This window comes from Solea solea, chromosome 8 (assembly GCF_958295425.1).
Source record: "Solea solea chromosome 8, fSolSol10.1, whole genome shotgun sequence".
In the NCBI taxonomy this organism is placed as follows: Eukaryota; Metazoa; Chordata; class Actinopteri; order Pleuronectiformes; family Soleidae; genus Solea; species Solea solea.
In genome coordinates, this window is record NC_081141.1 from 23,579,917 (window position 1) to 23,600,560 (window position 20,644).

Here is a 20,644-nt window from a genome sequence, read left to right on the forward strand (position 1 = left end):
ACATGACTTAGCAAATTAACTTAGAGATATAAAGATAGAAGTTAAAGCTTCAGATAACAGAGGAAAATGACATTAAGGTACAAGAGAGCTGCTTCAGTGTCTTCCGAGGGATTCATCTGAATGCGTTGCTGTTTGTTTAGTGTAGTCGCTTACACAGAAAATATGCAAGTGTTCTATTTTTGCCCGACGACAGAATTCAGCACGAGCGGGACAGGATGTCGGAATACCAATACAATACCGGATTCTGATCAGATATGGTTTCAAATCCAATTTGGGCTGCAGTCTAAACAAGGCCTTAGTAGTTAACCCTGAGGGACTCCACGTGGCCTTAAAACGAAAAAGGACTTTTCATTTTAGCTATTGGAGGGGATAACAGCACAGCACAGCACTGTTGCATCTCTCTGTGCACTAAATTCTGTGATTTATTGCTAAATAACATCTGCAGACACTGAGTGTCAAACATCTCAACATCCATGTCTAACCAGGAAGTAATTGTGTGTCTAGAAAACGGTTTTAATTTAGAGAAAACTCTCAAAAAAAATATACTGTAACAATATGATTCAATTTCTTTCAGTTTTTAACTACACACAGTTTCTACTGCACTTATTTAAATACACAGTATATTCACAGCTGTGAATCATAACACTGTTAAAAAGACATTAAGATGTTCTGGACCTTTGCCCAAGGAGATTGGTTCTATATAAACTTCTCTGAATTTATATTTTATAGCTGGAGTCGAAAATTATTTTTATGTGTTTTCAGTGAGGCCGGGTCTTGCACTACAGGCTGTTCAAGCCTGGCCTTGTGCTTGGTAATGTGTCTGTGTGTCTCCTTTTAGCAGCTGGTGTCAGGGCGCAGTTTAACAGCTGAGGGTCTGCTGCTGATGTTGCATCAGACTGAACCTCACCCCGACCACAGACGCACAACCATGTACACTATAGGGAGCTTCACTCCGATAGTGGTGTTAACAAAGAGAGCAAAGATAGAAAACAGATCTGTCAGCACACAGGAAGTGAGTCACATGTAAGTTAAAAAGAAAAATTCTAAAGCACCATGGTTCTCAAACTGTGGTCGGAGCTTCCTCTGGTGGTACATGGAGAAAAATATTGGAGGAAATGCTGTTCTACTGTATATATCATGGTATGTGATCAGAATTTTGACCAGAGTGTGTAGAAAATGAAACAAATACATACAAAAATAGATTAAATGAGATCCTCAACTTGTCCACAGTGACCTCACCAAGTCTGAAGATGATCGCACTAAAGTTCTAGGACAAGTTTGTTCAAATATAGTCTGAGAACCACAGCTACATTATTCTGCAAAAGTCTTAGACTGCTAATTATTACAGGGAATTAAGTGTGCAGTATTTAAAAAAAGAGCTTCTACAGGTTAACGTGTCTAGTTTTTAGTGTGACCTCCCTTTACACTTAAATAATAGCAGGACTTTAGCTATTTTAAACCTTGAGTGGAATCCTAATTAATGTGTTTGGCAACGTTCACCTTTAGACATGTCAAAAATGTCTGCCTAGAGAAAGGTCTATTATGCCAGGTTTATTCAAGAAATCCTTGGCCATTAGAATACGCATGTGGTATGAGTTTAACTCTTTGGAGGCTTGCAAATTTACTTTTAAGACAAACTTTCACTCGCATCGTTTTATTTTAAAATGCCAGACAAATTCACAGACATAAAAATCCTACTTTTGCATCAGCGAGGTCAACGGCACAGCCAGTGCATTACTGAAAATGCAGGAATAAATAAAGGCTAAAACATACAAAATCTTGCTAAACCAGAGCTGAAAGCCAGCGAGAAAAGATGAGTCATTAGCATCTTTTTGAACCGGTCAAGGGTCTGTGCAGCTCGTACTTAATCGGACACCCCAAAAAAAAAAGGCAGTTTGTTCTCAGTTTTTTATCTTCAATAAACCATCAGTGTTACGAATGAAAAGCTGCACTTCATCAACCTCTGGTACACACAAACACATATCACCAGACGGTGACTAAGCAGCAGCGTCTCCTTGGACAAGGTCCACTGATTATTCTCAGACACAGACACAGACTTTGTTCAGTCGCTGTGTGATTTCCTGAGCGAGGAGGCTGTCACTGACTCAGTCACACACACACACACAGACAGACATACAGACATGGTGTAATAACCGGATGCTTGTCCCACTTTCCCAGATTGTAAACTTCCTCAATGCATCATCCTGTTAGTACCTGGGTTAGTGAGGTGAATGAAACACCTGAGTCAGAGTAATACTGAAACTAATAACATGCAAGTCCCTTCTTGTCTTGTGGGTTTTTTTTGTTAATAGTGTAACACTGGAGGGAAATCTGGGGCTCAGCTCTCTGCTCCAGAGTGAATGACAGTGGGCTGGACACACTGTGATGTATAGTTAAGGCCTGGTTCACACTGAACATGTCGTGTGTGTGCGTCACTGCTGCATTGTGTCATGTTTTGAATTCTTATGCCCATAACAGATGAGTGTTCACAAAGAACGTGTGAGACATGCGTCTAAGTTTGAGTTTTGGCGTCTCGCCTGTTTCCCCATGCTTGACGTAAGCCGTTTCCAGCCAAAATAGACAGAGAGAAGATCTGATAATAATCATATTGATATTCTACCAGCATGATTATGTAAAATGAACACCTCTCACTGTAGTTTGGTGTCTAGGCTGAATGTGAACATACGAAAAACATTTTCAGCAGCTGTGCAGATTCTCTCTCAGTCTCGGTATGAGTAAACAGAAATGACGTTTTGTTTTCTGTCCGAGATAAATCAGAAAATGAAATCATAATCGTGTTGGTGTAATGAACGTAAACATGTGCTGTTTGTAAGAAATGGACATAGTCTTCCACTTTAAGATTGTGATTCGACTGGCACCACGATAGAACTGGAAATTCACACACACTTATATTTATAGTACTTTGTCAACTATTTTCCTCTAAATGGGAACATAATTTCCAAAATTGACATCATGTTCTGTTGAAAAAGAAAACAGAAACTCATGATTGAGACCTTTAACCTCTCAGAAGAACATTTTAGGCCCTTGAAAGTCTTAATCAGTCCTAAATAGACACGGGTCGTGGAAAGTGCTTGACTTTTGTGCAAGAAAGAAGTCAAGTTTATATTTAGGTAAATGTCTCCCTTGTTTGTTACGACGCCACCTACTGTTTCATGCCCTGCGTTGCTTGATGTAAGTAGACGAGGCCTTGTGGACACCGTACACTGTCTCTCTCCACCGTTGATGTGAAATTCCATGCAGAACAATAAGCAAGAGAGAGCAAATGACAATATGATGTGTGGGAAATGAAAATTCCAAGAGACAAATTTGAATTTGAGGAAATTGGACCTGGAAAAACCTTGAAAAGTCCTCAAATTTTATGTCCACCAAGGTGTGGGAACCCTGGACCATTCATATAGTCTATTGTCAGGGCAGTGAGTCTCAGTCGTTGCAAAGAAACAAATAAACTATAATGGAACTCCGATGAAGTACAACAGTGGTAAAATGATGTCATCACATCCAGAAATGAAAAGAAATGAAAAATACCTTGACCAAACAAACCTGCAGGTAAAACCCTCTTATCCAGCCTTGTGTACACTTCCTCATTCTTTTTAATCCATCAACCTTAACTCCTCTTCCTTCCCAGGAGAACTACGTTATGTGGGCCACACCAAATCCCCACGGCTCTGGTCCCCTGATGGAGCAGGAAAATAGCTTTTTTTTTTGCTCATGTTCTCTTGTCCTAACCTCATTTCCTGATCCAGATCACACAGCGTCCCCCTCTGTGCCTCGATACAGTCAGACATTATTATTTATTTGACGGCACATCCCTTTATCTCGCTGCCATTGATCCACCTGATTATATTTTAACTTCATCTGTCTGTGACTGCTTCACATCTCAGTCCTTAACTTGGTCCTGTGAATGCGAGACCTCCACCGAGGGAAGAGCTGCTCTGTTAAACATTGACCAAAACGACGCCCGCGCGTAAACACACAGAAATTCCAACGTGTGGTTTCATTTACAGTCCGGGACACTTGTTGTGAGTTTGTCAGGCCCCCACAAACCCCCCCCACTTTGATTTATCACCGAGGCCTTGGAAACACGAGACGCTGTGTTGCTCTGCAGGCATCCTCTGCTCTGCAGGCTACCGTACGACCGACGGAGGTCAAATATAAACAGACTCTCTGTGAGCCAACACAGAGGTCTTTTAAAAAATTGAGTGTTATAATGGTTTAAGAAAATATGGGATGTTTAATCTGTAGTTTCTGCATAAATCATCCTGTTGCCACCAGATTTAGGCCTGGTTCACACTGCACACTCGACATCGCCGCTGTGTTCCGTCATCTTTTTAACTTTGCCCCCCATGTTAGAGACGTGGTCAGCAACTGGCGGCACAGGTTGAGTGTCAGTGTTATTATTGAGAGGTGTTCGCTCAGTGTTCTTAGTCTTCATTGTGTATTTAGATTTTTGCATTTAGATCATATAGGGCTGCAACTAACGATTGTTTTCATAATCAATCGATCTGTCCGTTATTCTCTCGATTGATCCAGTACTTGTTTGGTTCAGAAAATGTTGAGAAATGTTGGATCAGTCTATTTAAAACCTGAAAATGACGACGTTTGAGTGATTTTTTTTTTTTTGTTATCGGGAGCAAACAAATCAGAAAATATTCACATTTAAGAACCATGATGATTGTTGATTAAATTGATTAATAATTGGCTCCCTCAAACATTCAGGTTGTTGGGTTGATAACCGTACTTTCATTTTTCTCCCTGCACAAAGAGACTCTGTCCCTCGCTCCTATGTCACTGGATCGGAGTTTATTGTAAAGCAGTTGGAGTCAGGGCCTCTCTTTCATACAGAGGAATGCAGGGTGAAAGGAATCAATACTGAAGAGGTGTGTGTGTGTGTGTGTGTGTGTGTGGGTATGTGATGGATAGGTGTGTTGCACATGTCTGTTCCTGCTCTATAAGGTTTCATTACAAAGTGATGACTTCGAGCTAAGTCACCCACATATACCCTCCCGTATTTGAACTGTGTAATAACCCACGCTGTGTAGGTGCGCGTTTGATGGAGGTGTGGATACTGTGCCGCTCTCTCAGACTCGCACTTTACTTTCAGAATTGGGTCGAAATTCCAAAAAAAAAAAAAAAAAAAACTCAGATTAAAATGACCTGCGTGGTCTGGCGGGGCGGACGTTTTGAAGAGGGAGGGGGGGAGGGCGAAGGGTGGGGGCACAAGCATCAGCGATGATGCCGCTGCTCTCTGTTTTGATGATGCCAAGCAGGTGTTTGACTTTATGAGAGCAGATGGGTCTATTATGCGCGTCTGCATAGTGTACTCGTCGCTGCCAGAACTGCCTGTGCTTTAATGCGTTTGTTTACTGGGCCCAGTGGCAGACGGTGTGGTGTCAGATCGCGTTGTATCGCTGTGTTGTTGCCGCTGTCTCAGCAATTATCTTTATTGTGTCGCTGCTTTGCCATTATCTCGTAAAATAAAAAGGGAAGAGATCAGCCTGTCTAGATGTTTTCTCAGGAGGGGATTTGGACACTTCATCACCCGTGCTTTACCTCTCACTTTTGACTTGCTCTGTGAAACACACAGACCTTGTCCTCTATACGAGAGAGAGAGAGAGAGATAAATGTAATGTGTCCCATTTTCAGCTGGACGTGACGAGGCTGGCCTTTCTCGCTCCACAAATGGCTGCCGGGAAATGCCATTTTGTAGTTATGAATGATATTGTGAATATCACCACCGGCGCAGAGAAATGGAAAAAGGCAGCGTTAACATTAGCAGTCACGTCGGCGACTATTCATTATAGATGCATGGATTAGTTTAAATGTCAGTTTGTGCCGTTCGTCTGCACTAAAAGAGATGCACAGTGGTCAGCATTTAGAAATACGACTGTGGCAATGCGCTATGTCTAATTTAAACGTAAATACCACACTCACACATTGGGGTTTTTTAAATGGGACATAATGTGCTGTCATAATCATCTTTAAGTATTGTATAAGTCCCACCTTAAACTGTATTTAGAGGCACATTGTTACAATAAACGGCATTATTTATTTGCCTTATGTGTCCAGAGATTGAAATTCCACTTCTACTTCCACTAAGTGCAATATCCAAATAAAAACCCATGACGGTGAAGGAATGAAGGTAAAATGAGTGACTTAACAGCGGTGTGATGAAATCCTGCAACGCTTTATTTACTTTTTTAACAGAAAAATGGAAAAACTGGAGACAAACCCCTGGTATGTGCACTTTTACTTGGGCCAATAATGCTGATTCATTCATCTTCTACCGCTGTATCCTCCACATGAGGTTCACGCAGGGTCGCTGGTGCCAATCCCAGCTGACATAGGGCAAAAGGCGGGGTCAAACAATAACATTAACAATGCTTTTGTCATTGTCACTATATTTATTTGGTAATCTTGTAAAATTTACTGGATGTTTCACTGAATAACTTATCCCATGTTGCATTTTTCCCACAGCATCACTATGAGGTTTTTGTTGTGATTTCTTAGTCTCATCAGATCGGTTAATCTGTTGATTATTTTCTCGATGAATCGAGTACTTAAATGCATAAAATCCATAAAATGTTGAAAAATGTGTTTATAAAACCTGGAAATGATGTTTTGTTTTGTCCTCAAACCAAAATAATTCAGTTTTAATGATTTCTTTCTTTTATGGAGCAAAGAAATTAGGAAATATTCACATTTAAGAAGCTGAAAAAAAATCATATTCCAATTATTGAAAAACAAAGTTGATTACTTCAGGTGATGAAGAAACATGTTAAGTGTCTTTGGTGACACCCGGTTCAGGAAATGCAAAAATGATCAGCTGTACCACTTATGACTCTTATTGCAATATCTGTCAACATAATTACAACACGTTGTTGTTTGTTTTTGATTAGAGCTGCAACTATTGATTATTTTCCTAATCGATTAATCTGACGATTATTTTCTCGATGAATCGTTTGGTCCATAAAATATCAAAAACCCTTAAAAAATTGTTGTTCGGTATTATCTTGTTTTGTCCACAAATCAAAATTATGAAATCTTAATGATTGCTTTGTCAGTCAGAGCAAATCAATTAAGAAAATATTCACTTTTAAGAAGCTTCAACAATCGTCAACCTTGTTTTAATAATGAAAAAAGCTTAGAACCGATTAATCGATTATCAAAATAGTTGTCGATCCATTTAATTGTTTCATCTCTATTTTTGATCACGTCGTGCAATCTGTGATTTAACTTCTTTAAATGACAGTGGTTGTTGCTGGATTAAGAGGATAATCATAAGTTAAAACACAAAGAAAGAGACACAAATAGTTTATTTAAATTAACTTTTGTTAGAATCTGTCCGTCCCGTCCCCCTCGCTCCTTCCTCCGCCTGTCAGTTTGAGACGTGGCCTCCCACATGTCTTCTTGGCAGATGTTTAGATTCTTATACTGTTTCTGCAGATGTTTAAATCCGTGGCCTCAGACGTTCGTTTACTACAAGCAGCAAAAAAAAAAGTTGTCTTATGGTCTGAGGAGAGTCTGAGGAGAGTGATCTCATGGCAAATAACAGCACAGATTTTCTGGTTTTGGAACAATGTGTTGTATTTTTTTATTCCATCTCTTTGTGTCTCTGTCTCTCTTTACTCGTGTCTGTGAAACTCATCTTCGTGTCTTTGTGAGAAACAAATGTGTTTTTATTCAGTCACAGATGTAGACAGAGACTGAACAGACACATTCTTACATGTGTTTATTTCTGTATTTATTATCCATTATTGTCTATTCATCAGTCCGTCTATTATTCCTTTGCTGCTGTAACGTAAGTCATTTGCCTTTTAAAGGGATAGTTTGGGGGATGTCTGTAAGCTCCAGCATGACACAAGGATGCTTGATCTCACTGGAAACACATTGTAACCCCGTTCCTCCAAGAAAATCCACATCACCTTAACTCTATGATATCTAAATAATACATTTTTAGGGCTCTGTCTTGCCAGTAGACGGCATTTTCTGCCTGGAAAGTGATGTTTGTGAACCACTTACTCTCCTGCACCAAAGCCCATAGTAAAAAACAGCGATTTTACATCACAGCACAGGAGTTGCTGAACCAATGCTGCCTCCATAAGTATGCATTCAACTTATTGTTTGTTCATTTGTTGTTTGGACGTCTGTGTTTAAAAACCCTTTGTTCAGATTTACCTCAGTGACACAAAGTTACCACACGGGGCAGCAGTAGACCAGCAGCTCCTGTGTCCAAATGAGCTAAAAACAGCAGTTTTCTCTATGGAGTTTGGTTCAGGAGAGTGAACAGTTGACAAAATTCCGTTTTGTAAACAGTGAGATGAAGCAATGTATTCTTAAGAAGGTTAAGATGGATGTAGAACTCATTCATTTAGAAATGGAGATGTGCACAGTTTTATACTGTTTTATCCATCTAAAATATAATTATAAAATAATTTTCACATTGATTAGTTGTTTGGTCCATGAAATGTTAGAAAAATGTTGAAAAATGTTTCCCCAAACCTCAAAATAATGATGTTCTCAAATGTCTTGTTTTGTCCAAAATCAAAATCATTCAGTTTTAGTGATTTCTTCCTTTACATGAAGCAAAGAAACCAGAAAATATTCAAATTAAAGAAGCTCACAACTTTAATTAATTGATGACCAAAACAGACGACCCTTCATTTAGTTCATTATTAACTTTTGTTGACACTCACGCACTGCCTATGTCATTATTAGTGATCAGTGAAGTGTCTGGTGTTGGGTTAGGGTCACATGGTGTCAGAGCTGGCTGTGTTGCTCCTGCTGCCCTGCAGAGGGAGCCATTGCTCCACTTCAGCTCAAGCAACGAGAGGTACTCCTCCTCATTTGCCTTTTGTTTACAGACTGGACACTCACTTTGTGTTCAGCCTGAAGCCACTCATTGTAATTTTAGAAGGCCATGCAGTTATTTATTTTTTAAACTATGTGAATCACTCACACACACACACACTCTGAGATAAGTGGAGATCGGTGGAGATGAATTGCAGACACAGTCAGTGTCTCTTTCAAAAATGACGAGATGCTCTCGTCTCATGTGACTGACTGAGGTTATGTTCCTTGAAAGTCACCGGTGATGATGTGAAGCAGCCAGGGAACGCTGCTCATACTCCCCACACGCTGCTGAATTGCCTCTGTAATGGCATGTGTGTGTGTTTGTGTACAAAACCCCGGGATGGCCAGGGTGCAGACGTGTCCTCATTCCTCATCTTTTATAACCTGTAGGGCTGTAACACACAGCCAAACATGTGTATCACAGTCAGAAGCATCACTTATTCTCTGATAAGTGAAGAAGACCTGAAACTGGAGAGTGAGACTCCACAGGGGGAAATGTTTACTGGCGTGATAAATCAAGTGTTTCCTTCGTCTCCCTTAGTTTTGCAGCTAACGATTATTCTTCATGATATATTAAAGTTGTCAGTTGTTTTCTCACTGAATCAATGAATCAAGTTGTTTGGTTCAAAAAATGTTTTCCCAGACCTGAAAGAGACGATGTTCTCAAGTGTCTTATTTGTCCACAAATAAATCATTCAGTTTTAAGGATTTCTTGGATATGGATCAAAGAAGCTGAAATTAATTTATCAATTATCAAAATAGTTCATTAGTATTTGAGGCGTGTGTCGTTTGTACTTTAGCCATCATTTGGCCCCCTAGTGGCTATTCAGTTTATTTCGGCTTCTATATTCCTACACACTAGTTTTCTGTTTTCTAGTTTTTGTATCCTGTTAAAGGTACTGTGAGATGTTTGTGGGTCGTATATGACACATGTTTACCTTATTTCAAAGAGGAAACTAATGCTAATATTGTGCACCTTTTTGATTTCATGCAGCCGAGATAAAACAAAAAGTGTTTATTTTTTATGTTAAGTAGTTACAGCTAATACTGTGCACTTTACGCACTTTGAGGTGTACAAAGGACAGGTATGACCAAAGTCATTTTACTGCGGGTTATTTTATTATATTTTGAATGGACTTGTTGATTTGTTTGGCAACTGAGTTTGTGAGTGAATCGTCCTGATGTCATCACAGGATACAAAGAAAACACAGACAGTAAGACAGACGGTGGTAATGACGGCCTAGAATTATGAAAACACTTATTATCATTATGGAAATGTAACCATAGACATATGAATGAGGTAGCAGCAGCACTTTTGAGGTAGAATGAAGGATGAAGTATAAAGTGCGAGTAACACGGTCAGGTGTTGATTTGCATTAGCCAGCGGTTGAACAGTTGTACCTAATAAAGTGGCTGTTTTCTGTACACTGGACTTTGTGTCGTCATGTTCTGATCTTTAAGTCAGAGTGAGTCAGACATCACAGAGTGAATGTGATACACCTAATAACAAGGAAGACTGTGTCTGTGAGGTTTACAGTGTCGTTACTCTGTCTCTGCGTCTGAGTTATGGCAGGTTTTTCACGCCCCACTCGCGACCTCTGGGGGGGAATTTCTCGATGATACGTCTGGTTTCACAGTTCGTCACGCGCCGCCGTCGTCGAGCCGAGCAGACGTGACCCACAGCCTGCCGTAACACAGCTGTGTAATTGAAGTCCTGTGATATTCAAATCCATTTTTTTGGGGGGGGGGGGGGAATCGACTGACTCCAGAACGGTTGCTGTTTTTATGTGTCCGTTTCCATCTTGATTTATTTCCTTTTGTAAGCATGCACGCTCCCAACGTTTCATTTTTATCTTCCTGTAATCCTTTTGTAAAAACCTCCTTTTTCTGTGTGACGGCACATATTTCACAGGATCATATTTGTAACCTTGTGCTTTGCCTGGCATTTTCAGGACAAATGGGCTGGAAAATACACTCACTTTTATCACAAAGAAAAGGCCTAGACGGAGCAACCTATCCTTATTCTGACATTCAGAGCACAATCAGGCAGCAATGTAAAATGCTATGCTTTGTTATGAACTTATTCATTTATTTAGATTTTTTGATGACTCTTGAAGGTCCACTGTGTAACATTTAGGAGGATGTATAAATTAGCGTGTCGTTTCTTAATTTTTTCATTAAAAAACCCTTTCCTCATCGCCTTGAGGCACATTTATACTTTAAGATGGAGATGGAGACGGACGTAGCCTTTTACCATACTTTGCGTTCATTTCGTAAAAAAGAAAACGTGTGCTTCTGGAAAAAGAACATAGAAGTTTTCCATTTTGTTGCAATCTGCAGTCTCACCAGTAGATGTCAGTAATCCTTACACACTGAATCTTTTAAACAATAATTAAATCTCCCCTTACACAACAAGAAATAAAAATCCCCAAATGCTAATTTAAGTCACATGTTTTATCCTAATATGGACCATAAATTGTTGTCATTTCTTTTCAGGCTCTCTCACACTCTGGTACTCTGGGATTGGGTGTGTGTGTTTGTGTGTGTGTTGGTTCCCACAGTGTTTGTTTATGTGTGTTTATGCCTGGCTTTGTATTTGTGTATGTAAGTGTAGGTTCCTGTCTGTGTACGTAGTGCATGTCTCAGTCAGTGAGTCAGGCAGTCGCGGTGTGGGTGTGGTTCTGTTCTCAGATTGGGTCGAGAAGATGACAGTCGGGGTTTCTTTGTTGTGGTTTTTGGACTGGGTTTGTCTCCAGCCTGCGCTGACAGAGGCTTTTGTTTCTGAATCTGAGGCAGCGAGATTGTGCTGATGAGAAGCTGGAAAAATCTGATTTATATGATAATCGTCAGCCTGATTTCTTTTGGTTTTTTTACACTCTTTAAGGTATGAAAACAGATTTACCATCTGATTAACTGAGATTTCGGGAGTGAAATGCAGCTCCATCAAAACAAAGTTTTTAACAGTGCAACAAATCCTGTTATAAAGATGTGAAAGAAATCAGTTTTTGTGCTGGTTTTCACATAATCTGATCGCAATCTGGACAAAATGAGATTTGCAATTATGCCATTATAACAGAAGCCACTGAAAGCTGTTCTGATTGTGATTATAAAATCCACCGCAAACATGCATGTGATTCTCAAAGGCAGGAATTTAATAATACACTTTATGAATAAAAGTATTTGGACCCAATAATCGTGTGAGATAAAATATAGTAAAGAAACTGCCGAGGTAATTTAACATCATCACAAATGGGAATATGAATGTGTGGAGCTTAGATTAGATTAAATTTGACTTTAGTGATCCCACACGGGGGAAATTCACTTGTTACTGTGATATATCAGCAATATAAAATAAATATGCTTTAAGTGAACAGGTATGCAAAATAAAAAAAATGAAAAATCGATGATCCGAATTACCATCCTTGCAGAATCATAGCTGCTGTATTAATTTGATCATTTCCCCATCACATTTTTAATCCATTAACATTGAAATCAAGCTCAACTTCAAAAGAAATGATATTGTAAATCAGTGTCCACACAGTAGTACTGTGGCTAGCATTGTTGCCTTGCAGCGAGAAGGTCACCAGTTGTTCTTCTCATGTTGGCGTGGGTTTTCCTCTCATAATCCAGGGGATTAGGTTTATTGGACACTCTAAATTGACCATGGGGTGAGAACGTGAGAGTGAACGGTTGTTTGCCCTGTGATGAACTGGTGAGCGGTCCAGGGTTTAACCCCATGTCCTGCTCCCCACGACCCTCATGTGGAGGATAACCTGGTAGAAATTGGATGGATAGTGCAACTCAAATTTCACCAAACAAACGTGAAGAAGTTGTAATCGGATATGATCTCCACATCATTCCACTATAATAACTACGCTCTCTCTCTCTCTCTCTCTCTCTCTCCACTGCAAACACCCACATACAATACAATGTCCCTGAGGCGCAGCAGCAGCAGCAGCAGCAGCAGCAGCACTTCAGCAGGTTTCCTCCAGCTGATTAGGTGTGTGAACAGAGGAAGTCGTCTATATTCCTCCACACAGGAACAAGAAGGGCACCGGGAATTGTTTTGAAACCTTCCCTGAACCTTTTCTGCAGAGGTTATTATTGTACGTACGTGTGCGCGTGTGTGTGTGTGTGCGTGCGTGTGTGTTCCGAGGGAAGGATTTTCTCCTGGAACAAGTGTTTCCTGTCGGCGCTTCATTTAATCCTGGCAGTTTTGATCAAACCTCAGAGTTGCTGTTGGATTAACTGCTTAACTCTAATGTTCTGGTTTCATTCCTCCCTCACGGCGCCCAATTAGCACATCTGGCCCCGTTACAGTCAGATCAGCCCTTTAGTCACAAGCTGCTAATCCACCACCCCATCAGTTGGTAATCACCATTTAACATAGCATGAATCCCAGTCAGGCCTGAAGGCCTCCTCTCTCTTTCTCTCTCTAATCTGTTGTCTGTGTATATCTGAGTGCAGACCTGGAAGCAGTGCTGCAGCTCTGTGTTTGAGCCGCTCGCCCTCTCCTGTCCTGTCATTGAGATAATGGCTGTTTTCTGCTGTTTTTGGTTCAGCCTCTGAGACTTTTTGTTGTGCAGTGTCAGTGTTTGTGTGTTTCGCTGCACAGGGATTCACCTGCAACATGTTCTGCTTAAGGAACCGCTGTTTAAACTGAGACTCATGAAGCAGGGATGGTCCAGGGCCAAATATCTGGGCCAAAGCATGGTATCTATAAAACGTCTTCAGTCGGAAACAAAAAAAACCTACGTCTGCTGCCTTAAGTTAACAATAATGTGGACGTTGTCTTTAATCAAGAATTACTGCTTCTTCTTGGAGCCTAACATATAACACAAGTAGTTATTTTTTATGGACATTTACTCCCCAAACCTGGCTATCGCCATGACAACAGCAGTGTTTGTAGTTTGGGTTAACTGTCAATTCTAGCAACAGAATCTATCGTTATAAATTCATATTTTTCAGAATCAGAATTTTCAGAAATCACATATTTTTTCTCAAGATAAGCAAATCATTTAATTTGCCCGGCCAGATACTGATGCTGACCACTGTCATAAAGGCTCCAAAGATGGCATGGTATGAAAAAAATGGGTATTAAATGGCATCAAGTCCACAGTATGACAATTATTGTGATATTGCGATGGTAATGTAGCCGAGTCGCTGGTCAAATATCACCACATTCATGCACAGTTTCTTCTTTGCACAGAGCTGCAGAGTTTGACTAAAGTTTGTCTATGACATGCAGGATTTTACACACCAGTGTTTTTAACCCTTCCGTTACCAATCCTGTCGGCATGCGTTCTTGTTTCTCTGTCACCTTTTCTCCTTTGTCCTGACACATCTACCTGTCAGATTTAAAAAGCCTCATGCTTTATTCCCCTGCTCCGCTAACACTGGCGTAGGATAATGGTCCCTGTACATTTCATATAGTCACAGGTCTTATTGGTCTTAATGTCGTATTTTATTTACATTTGATCATTTCTTATCTATTTATTTGTCGATGACCAGCACAAACCTGTCACATGTCTGTACTTGTATGACATACATTTACATTCCTAAATTATTATTTTGCCTGTTAATGTTCAAATGTATCAGTTAGACATGAACTGCACAACTTCATTAAGTGAGTAAAAGCTTGTTTAATCCCAATTCTGTGTGGTTGTTTATGTTGTTTGAGAACTTGTGAAGTGAATCATTTCCACTTCAGCAGCAACTTTAATAGAAAATTGACTGGATATTAATTTACACACAGGTTTGTGCAGCTATCCTTTTAAGGACACAGCATTGAAACCCTTAATCATACCACAATTTAAATCTTATACCCTTAACTTAACCAGTTCTTTAGATGAGGTTCTGCCACGTTTTGGTCTCCTAAGAGGACTAGCTGGTCCTGACAAGGTCAGTGTTTATGCCAGAAAAGGTCCTAGAGAGGTGACAAATACAAGCACACACACTCCTACAAGGACACCAGAGAGTCTGTGTGAGCTCCCGTAACCTTCCTTCTGTTCATTCACCTCAACTATTTCTCTTTCCACCTCAACAACAATAAATCTCTGCTCTGCCCACGCGTATTTGCTGGTGTCTGCGACAGATTAGCCGGGTGATTTAAAGCCTCGAGGGGTGGAGGATTTTTTCTCTTTTGGAAGTGACCTGCCCTGCTGCTGCCCTGCTCCGAGGTGAAAGGGGGCTTTACAGCTGCTTTGTTTTCACTGTTTGCTCGTGTAAAACAGTTGAGAGGACGTGCCCTGCAGTGATGGAGGGCCATATGGGCGTGTGTGTGTGTGTGTGTCATGTAAAAGTGGAGAAGAAGAAAAAACTAACACCACCTCCTTAAAACTTCCTTCACAGAGTGAGTTTCTTCCTCTGGTTGATCTCTTGTGGAAGTCCCTGCTCCTCTGTAAGTGAGTCAGTGTTGGTTGAAATACCAGAATAATGTGTGTGGACGTTAATGTGGCTCAAAGTGAGCAGCACAATGTGACGCCTCGGTTTCCTGTCGAGGGGTGGGCTCGGCCCTACCCACACCTCCAGGAAGGAAACAAACATCTGACACAACAGCTGTTACGGGGTCCAGGATTAACGTGGTGCAGAGGTTTTCACGCTGTCTGAGACGATTTGTGGCTGAAGTGTCACAAGGACTAAAAAAAACAAAAAAAAAACCAGAATCTCCCAAAAAGTCTACGGCCAAATGTTAAAGCCGCAGTATGTAACTTTTGTTAAGGAGTCTTTGTGAACATAAACGATGTCACGTTCATTGTTTTATGCGTTCTTTATGTGACAGAGGGGCTCTGTCAAGCAAAACTATCAGACCTGATGAGGGAGCGTTTGGGTGTATACAGCAGCAGAGCGCGGGCATGCCGGCGGACGGGTACAAGATGCATTTATCTCCTCAAACTGCTGAATCTGAAACTTTTCTGGGCGTTTCTTTGCATTTTTCCACAAGTCGTGCTTCAACGTGTTTGCAGTCGTCTCTCTTTCTTTTCCAGCTGAGTATCGCTATGCCATCGTCTCTCTTTTTTTTTGTTTTTATTATGACTTTATTTATTTATAGAGCATAGATAGATGTAGATTCCAGAAGATTATTGCAATAGAGTTTAATCTGTAGATTCAACGATTCAAAGGCTTTATTGTCATGTGCAAAATGTGCAACAAAATTCCTCCAAATTCATACATGAAATTCCTTCATGTGTTTAATGTTTATGTAGTATATTATTTTATTTCTGTGTTTGTACAAAGTGTGGATACATAAAGCAGACTGAAGAAATATATATATATATATATATATATATATATATATATATATATATATATAATAATCTACAGATGAACCGATGATGGAAACAATTGTTAGTTGCAGCCCAAGACAAAAACCTCGGACTGAACTTCATCTTGTTTTGAGGAAACTTGCCAAACAGCTGGAGTGACGATGACTTTTGTCGTCTATAAGGAAATATTTCTCCGTCCAACAACAACAACGCTCTCGTATTTTCCTTAACATCCAAACTCCTGCAGCACTAAATGTGAAATTGTGAGCTGATATTTTTGTTGGATGTGGAAAGAATTGCCAAGAGAGACTTAAATTAATATTTAAAGGGATGAGTGATAAAAAATTGAAACCAACTGAGACACTGGGGGAAAAAAATGTGCTATGAAATATGTATTTGACTTGGCAAAATGCTTTTGACCTTTTGACCTACTGAGGCACATGTTTGCTTATGCTCTCTGTGCTCATGGTTAATCGGAGCCTAATTACACAATGATTTTTGTTCTTAAAAATAATATTTAACAGTAGATTTGTTCGTGTAGCCAGTCACACCTACAGGCTATTTCTGAGTCAGACTGCACTGTAAAAATATTTTAGTTGTACATTTTTACTATGAATTATGCATCATTATCATTCACTGGCTTTAACATTTTGATGCCGGACCCATATTTTTCAGTTTTATTGTCAAAGTTTAATAGGTGTGGCCATAAAAGGAAAGTCTACTACAGTAATTACTTTCTCCCCAGTTTTATTTATACTCTTAAATACAGCAATTATACAGGAAAACCCCTCAGTCACAGTCACATACTGTGTTTAACCTCTGTGGAATTACAGTACACACATTCTATACAGAAAAATACTACAAAATCATATTAATATGTGGTATATCTACAGTGAAGTTACAGTCAGATTCTATATTTATACAGAAAGAACACTGAATACAGTATATACTATATGGCATTACAACAATGGGTTTATATTAATATATAGTATTAATTCAGTGCTAAATCACAGTAATATCTCTACGCACAAAAAAATGCAAAATTACTGCTAAATCTAACATCTGTAAATTACAGTATACAAAATACTGCAAAATATGCAATAACTACTTTGAAGGCACATTAAAATATAATGTTTATACAAACAAATGCAACTATCACACTGCTTTTTAATATAATTGATTTCATTTTCTACTCACTCTGGGCCAAACTTTCGATCACATACCCTGGTACATACAGTAGAGCAGTATTTCTGATTTCCTCACCAAGTACCACCAGAGGAAGCCCATGTACCACTGGCTGTACACATGCCACAGTTTGAGCAGCATGGGTTTAGGGTGTGGTTTTAGATTAAATGTGGTTTCTAATTCCTCCATTTACTATCAAGCCAGTAAAAAAGAACAAAGCTCTACACCCCTGCTATGCTGGTGTGGTGCTGAGGTATTTGATATTTGTTTTTTTTAAGGGTGTGGATGCTTCAAGACTTCAGTGCTTTCTTCTTTGTTAAGAAAAAAAAAGTTCATTACCATCATCATCGTCATCATCAAAGCGTCGCAGGGGTTAATGCATCAGCAGCAGCAGCAGTGGCTGTAACTGTGGCTGTGGCTGAGGTTTGAGAAGCGCCAGGACGCGCACAGTGGGCTGGTTTGTGCCGCTCACTCCCGCAGAGGCGATGCCCTTTTGTGGAGAGGGTCGCTCTTGTCACACAGAGGACAGACGGCTTTCACAGTCAGGACTCGGGGACACAAAGAGAAGAAGTCGATTTTTAAAAGACTCCATTCTTCCCCCGCTGCCGCTGCGCGATGACTGTGGGTGTTTGAGAAGATCTTTGTTGCCCGGAGAAAAGTAAAGAAGAAGAAGGAGAAGGAGAAGAAAACGCGACGTGAACGCGTTGAGGGGGGGGATTTTATTTTCAGGGTTACTTCAGTGCAGCTGATGTTGTCATCCACTCTCTCTCCACCTCTTGTCTTCTCTGGCGGAGCTACTGCTCGAGCGTGTTTTTGGATGAGTAACCGAACTTTTACGCACCGTTTTACGCACTGATTTTCCTTCACAGACTGTCAGAATGAACTTCGTCTCCGCGCTACCTGCGTGACAGCGGCTTAGAGTCCGAGCATCAACTTTAATTTCCGTGGATATTTGCCTTTAAAAAAAAAAGAAAATCACGATGCCAGTTGACAAGTTCGCAAACATGGAGGAGAAACTGTGGATATTAGAGGATCTAAATATGATGTACATCCGGCAGATTGCACTGAGTTTACAGGTAAATGTCCTGATTGTCTTGTTTCTGACCCACAGCGCACTTTTCTGCTGCTCTCTGCGCTGCTGGTAATTGTTTTTACGCAACGTGTGTGTGTGTTTGTGTGCTCGTTTTTGTTGCCTTTTCTGGACCGGTAGTCACTCATGCTCTTATTGAGACATCATTTAATTTTTGAGAAACTGGGTAAAGTTGGGGGTTAAATTGAGGTTAGTTGTATGTTTTGTCTGGTTAAGGTTAGGGTTGAGCTATAAGGTTTTGAATGGGCTTCCATCCAAATGAATGGAAGTCAATGCATGTGTCCCAAGACGAATGGCTTTAATATCTTTTTTTATTCACTGTCTGTCCGCTGCGATTATGAGAACATGGTTGATGACTGAAATCTATTTTCAGTCATGTCCAACACCCCCCCCCCCCCCCCCCCCCCCCCCCTCTCTCTCACACACACACACATACACACACAGCACAGTGCATTGTTGTGTTAACTTGAGTCTGCAGCTGTGCCCCAGTGTGATGTAGAGTTTACACAGAGTTTTGTTGAAGAATCTCTCAGTGTTACACGCCGGGCTGACGCTGGTGTGGTCTCTCCCTCTTTCATTACGCGCAGCAAAAGTTCTCTCTGTCTGACAGTAAATAGAAAACAGTGCTGCACGTTGCAGCTGCATGTCCCTCTCTGTCTGTGTCTCTCTGTCCATCAGGGTTCCACACACAGTCCACAGCTGCACACATGGCCGTGGACTTCCTATAGAAGTGTGTGTATGTGCATGTGTACTGATGTGTTTGTGGGTGGGTGGGCTGATTAGTGTTGTTCTACAAAACGCACAGAAAGTAATGATTCATGCAACATAAAAAAAGTCTTACCACTTTTTTTCTTGGCAAATTCCCACAGTCTCGGTTACGAAGAAAGTCTGGTTTCATCCACACTTCTGTCGTCCACACTGTATATAATTTAAGCTTTACTTTCTGATTTAATATCTTACCTGCGAGTTAAGAAGTTGACTACACTTTTTTATTTTGGTTGAAAACAACTAGGGGCAGTGTTGTTGGCTGCTTCCACATTACACTGTTTTTGTTTGAAAATGCTTCTATTCTTCTCTGGATACGCCTGCCGTCCACACTACCATGTGTTATAAAGGGTATCTTTATAAATAAACTTTTTTATACTTACAATTAGGGCTGAAACGAGTAGTCAATTATTTTATTACTAAATGAATCGTCAACTATTTTGATAATCGATGAGTTGGTTTGAGTTTGAGACTTTTCAGCTTCTTAATGTGGATGCTTTACTGGTTTCTTTGCTCCATTTAACAAAGAAATCATTAATACGGAGTCATTTTGGTTTGTGGACAAAACCAGATGTTTTCAGAACGTCATCATTTTCAGGTTTGAGAACCACTGATTGACATTTTTCACCATTTTATGGACCAAACAAACACATTTTATCTCTCTGTTTTTGAGCCCTGACAATTGAGACTTTTAAAAAAACCTGCTGACTGAGGCTTTTTTTGTTCAAAAATGCATATTTTCTGTCTCGTCTTATATGCCTGCCATCCACACTACTCATTTCAGAATTTCAGAATCCTGAAAATGGTGAAGTTTGTAAACACCGAGTCGGTTGAGATGTTGACGCAGTTACCTGTATTTGCTCCCCGTGACTCATGGCTCATTTATCTGTTGTGAAATCAAACGCTCTGTTCACACTTTCACTTTCAGTTTCACCCCACTCTTACTTTAACACTGTTATTGTTTCTTATTTGCATGGCTTTAAAATTAAGGGGGAAACATCTCGTTGCCATTTTTCTTACACATATTGCATGTTGTCTTTCGAGTCAAGGTTCACAATATTCAGTGCGTAATAGATTTAAAATAATTTAAAAATAAACAGTCAGACATAGAAGAATTAAATTGCAACTTCTGCAATTTGCTCATGGAAAACGATGTATTGTTCAGACTCCTACTTGTAAGCTTTCTGAAACTATGCAATTGACTGCCGAGGAGAAATTCACCTCCCTGTTTATACCTGCATGTGCACGTCCAGTGAACCTGCATACCGTTCTTTTGTATCTTATTTTTCTTTTGAAGATTATTTTTGTTTGAAAATCCAATCCAAAATCTGAAATAAACACAGTTGTATGGATGGTTGAGGCCAACGTGTCTGTCTCATCCTTAGCTAAGTTCAGGCGAATTGGAGACACATGTCTATTGGAAATGTGGCAAGAACTCTGGAGGGAAATTGTGATATATTTCATTTTC

The 20,644-nt window shown here is 40.1% G+C and overlaps 1 protein-coding gene across 5 annotated transcripts in view; it reads left to right on the plus strand.

The window, feature by feature from the left end:
- The window catches only part of rtkna (rhotekin a), a 78,568-nt gene that overhangs the window by 10,219 nt on the left and 47,705 nt on the right, over nt 1–20,644 (plus strand). Inside the window, exon 1 of one of the 5 annotated variants that reach the window (XM_058636498.1) lies at nt 17,674–18,397. The exons of the other annotated variants lie outside the window; for them this stretch is intronic. Within the exon in view, the coding sequence (XP_058492481.1) occupies nt 18,302–18,397 (96 nt within the window). The 5' untranslated portion in view covers nt 17,674–18,301. Of the gene's footprint in view, nt 1–17,673; nt 18,398–20,644 lie in introns of those variants that run through there. 5 annotated transcript variants of the gene reach the window in all.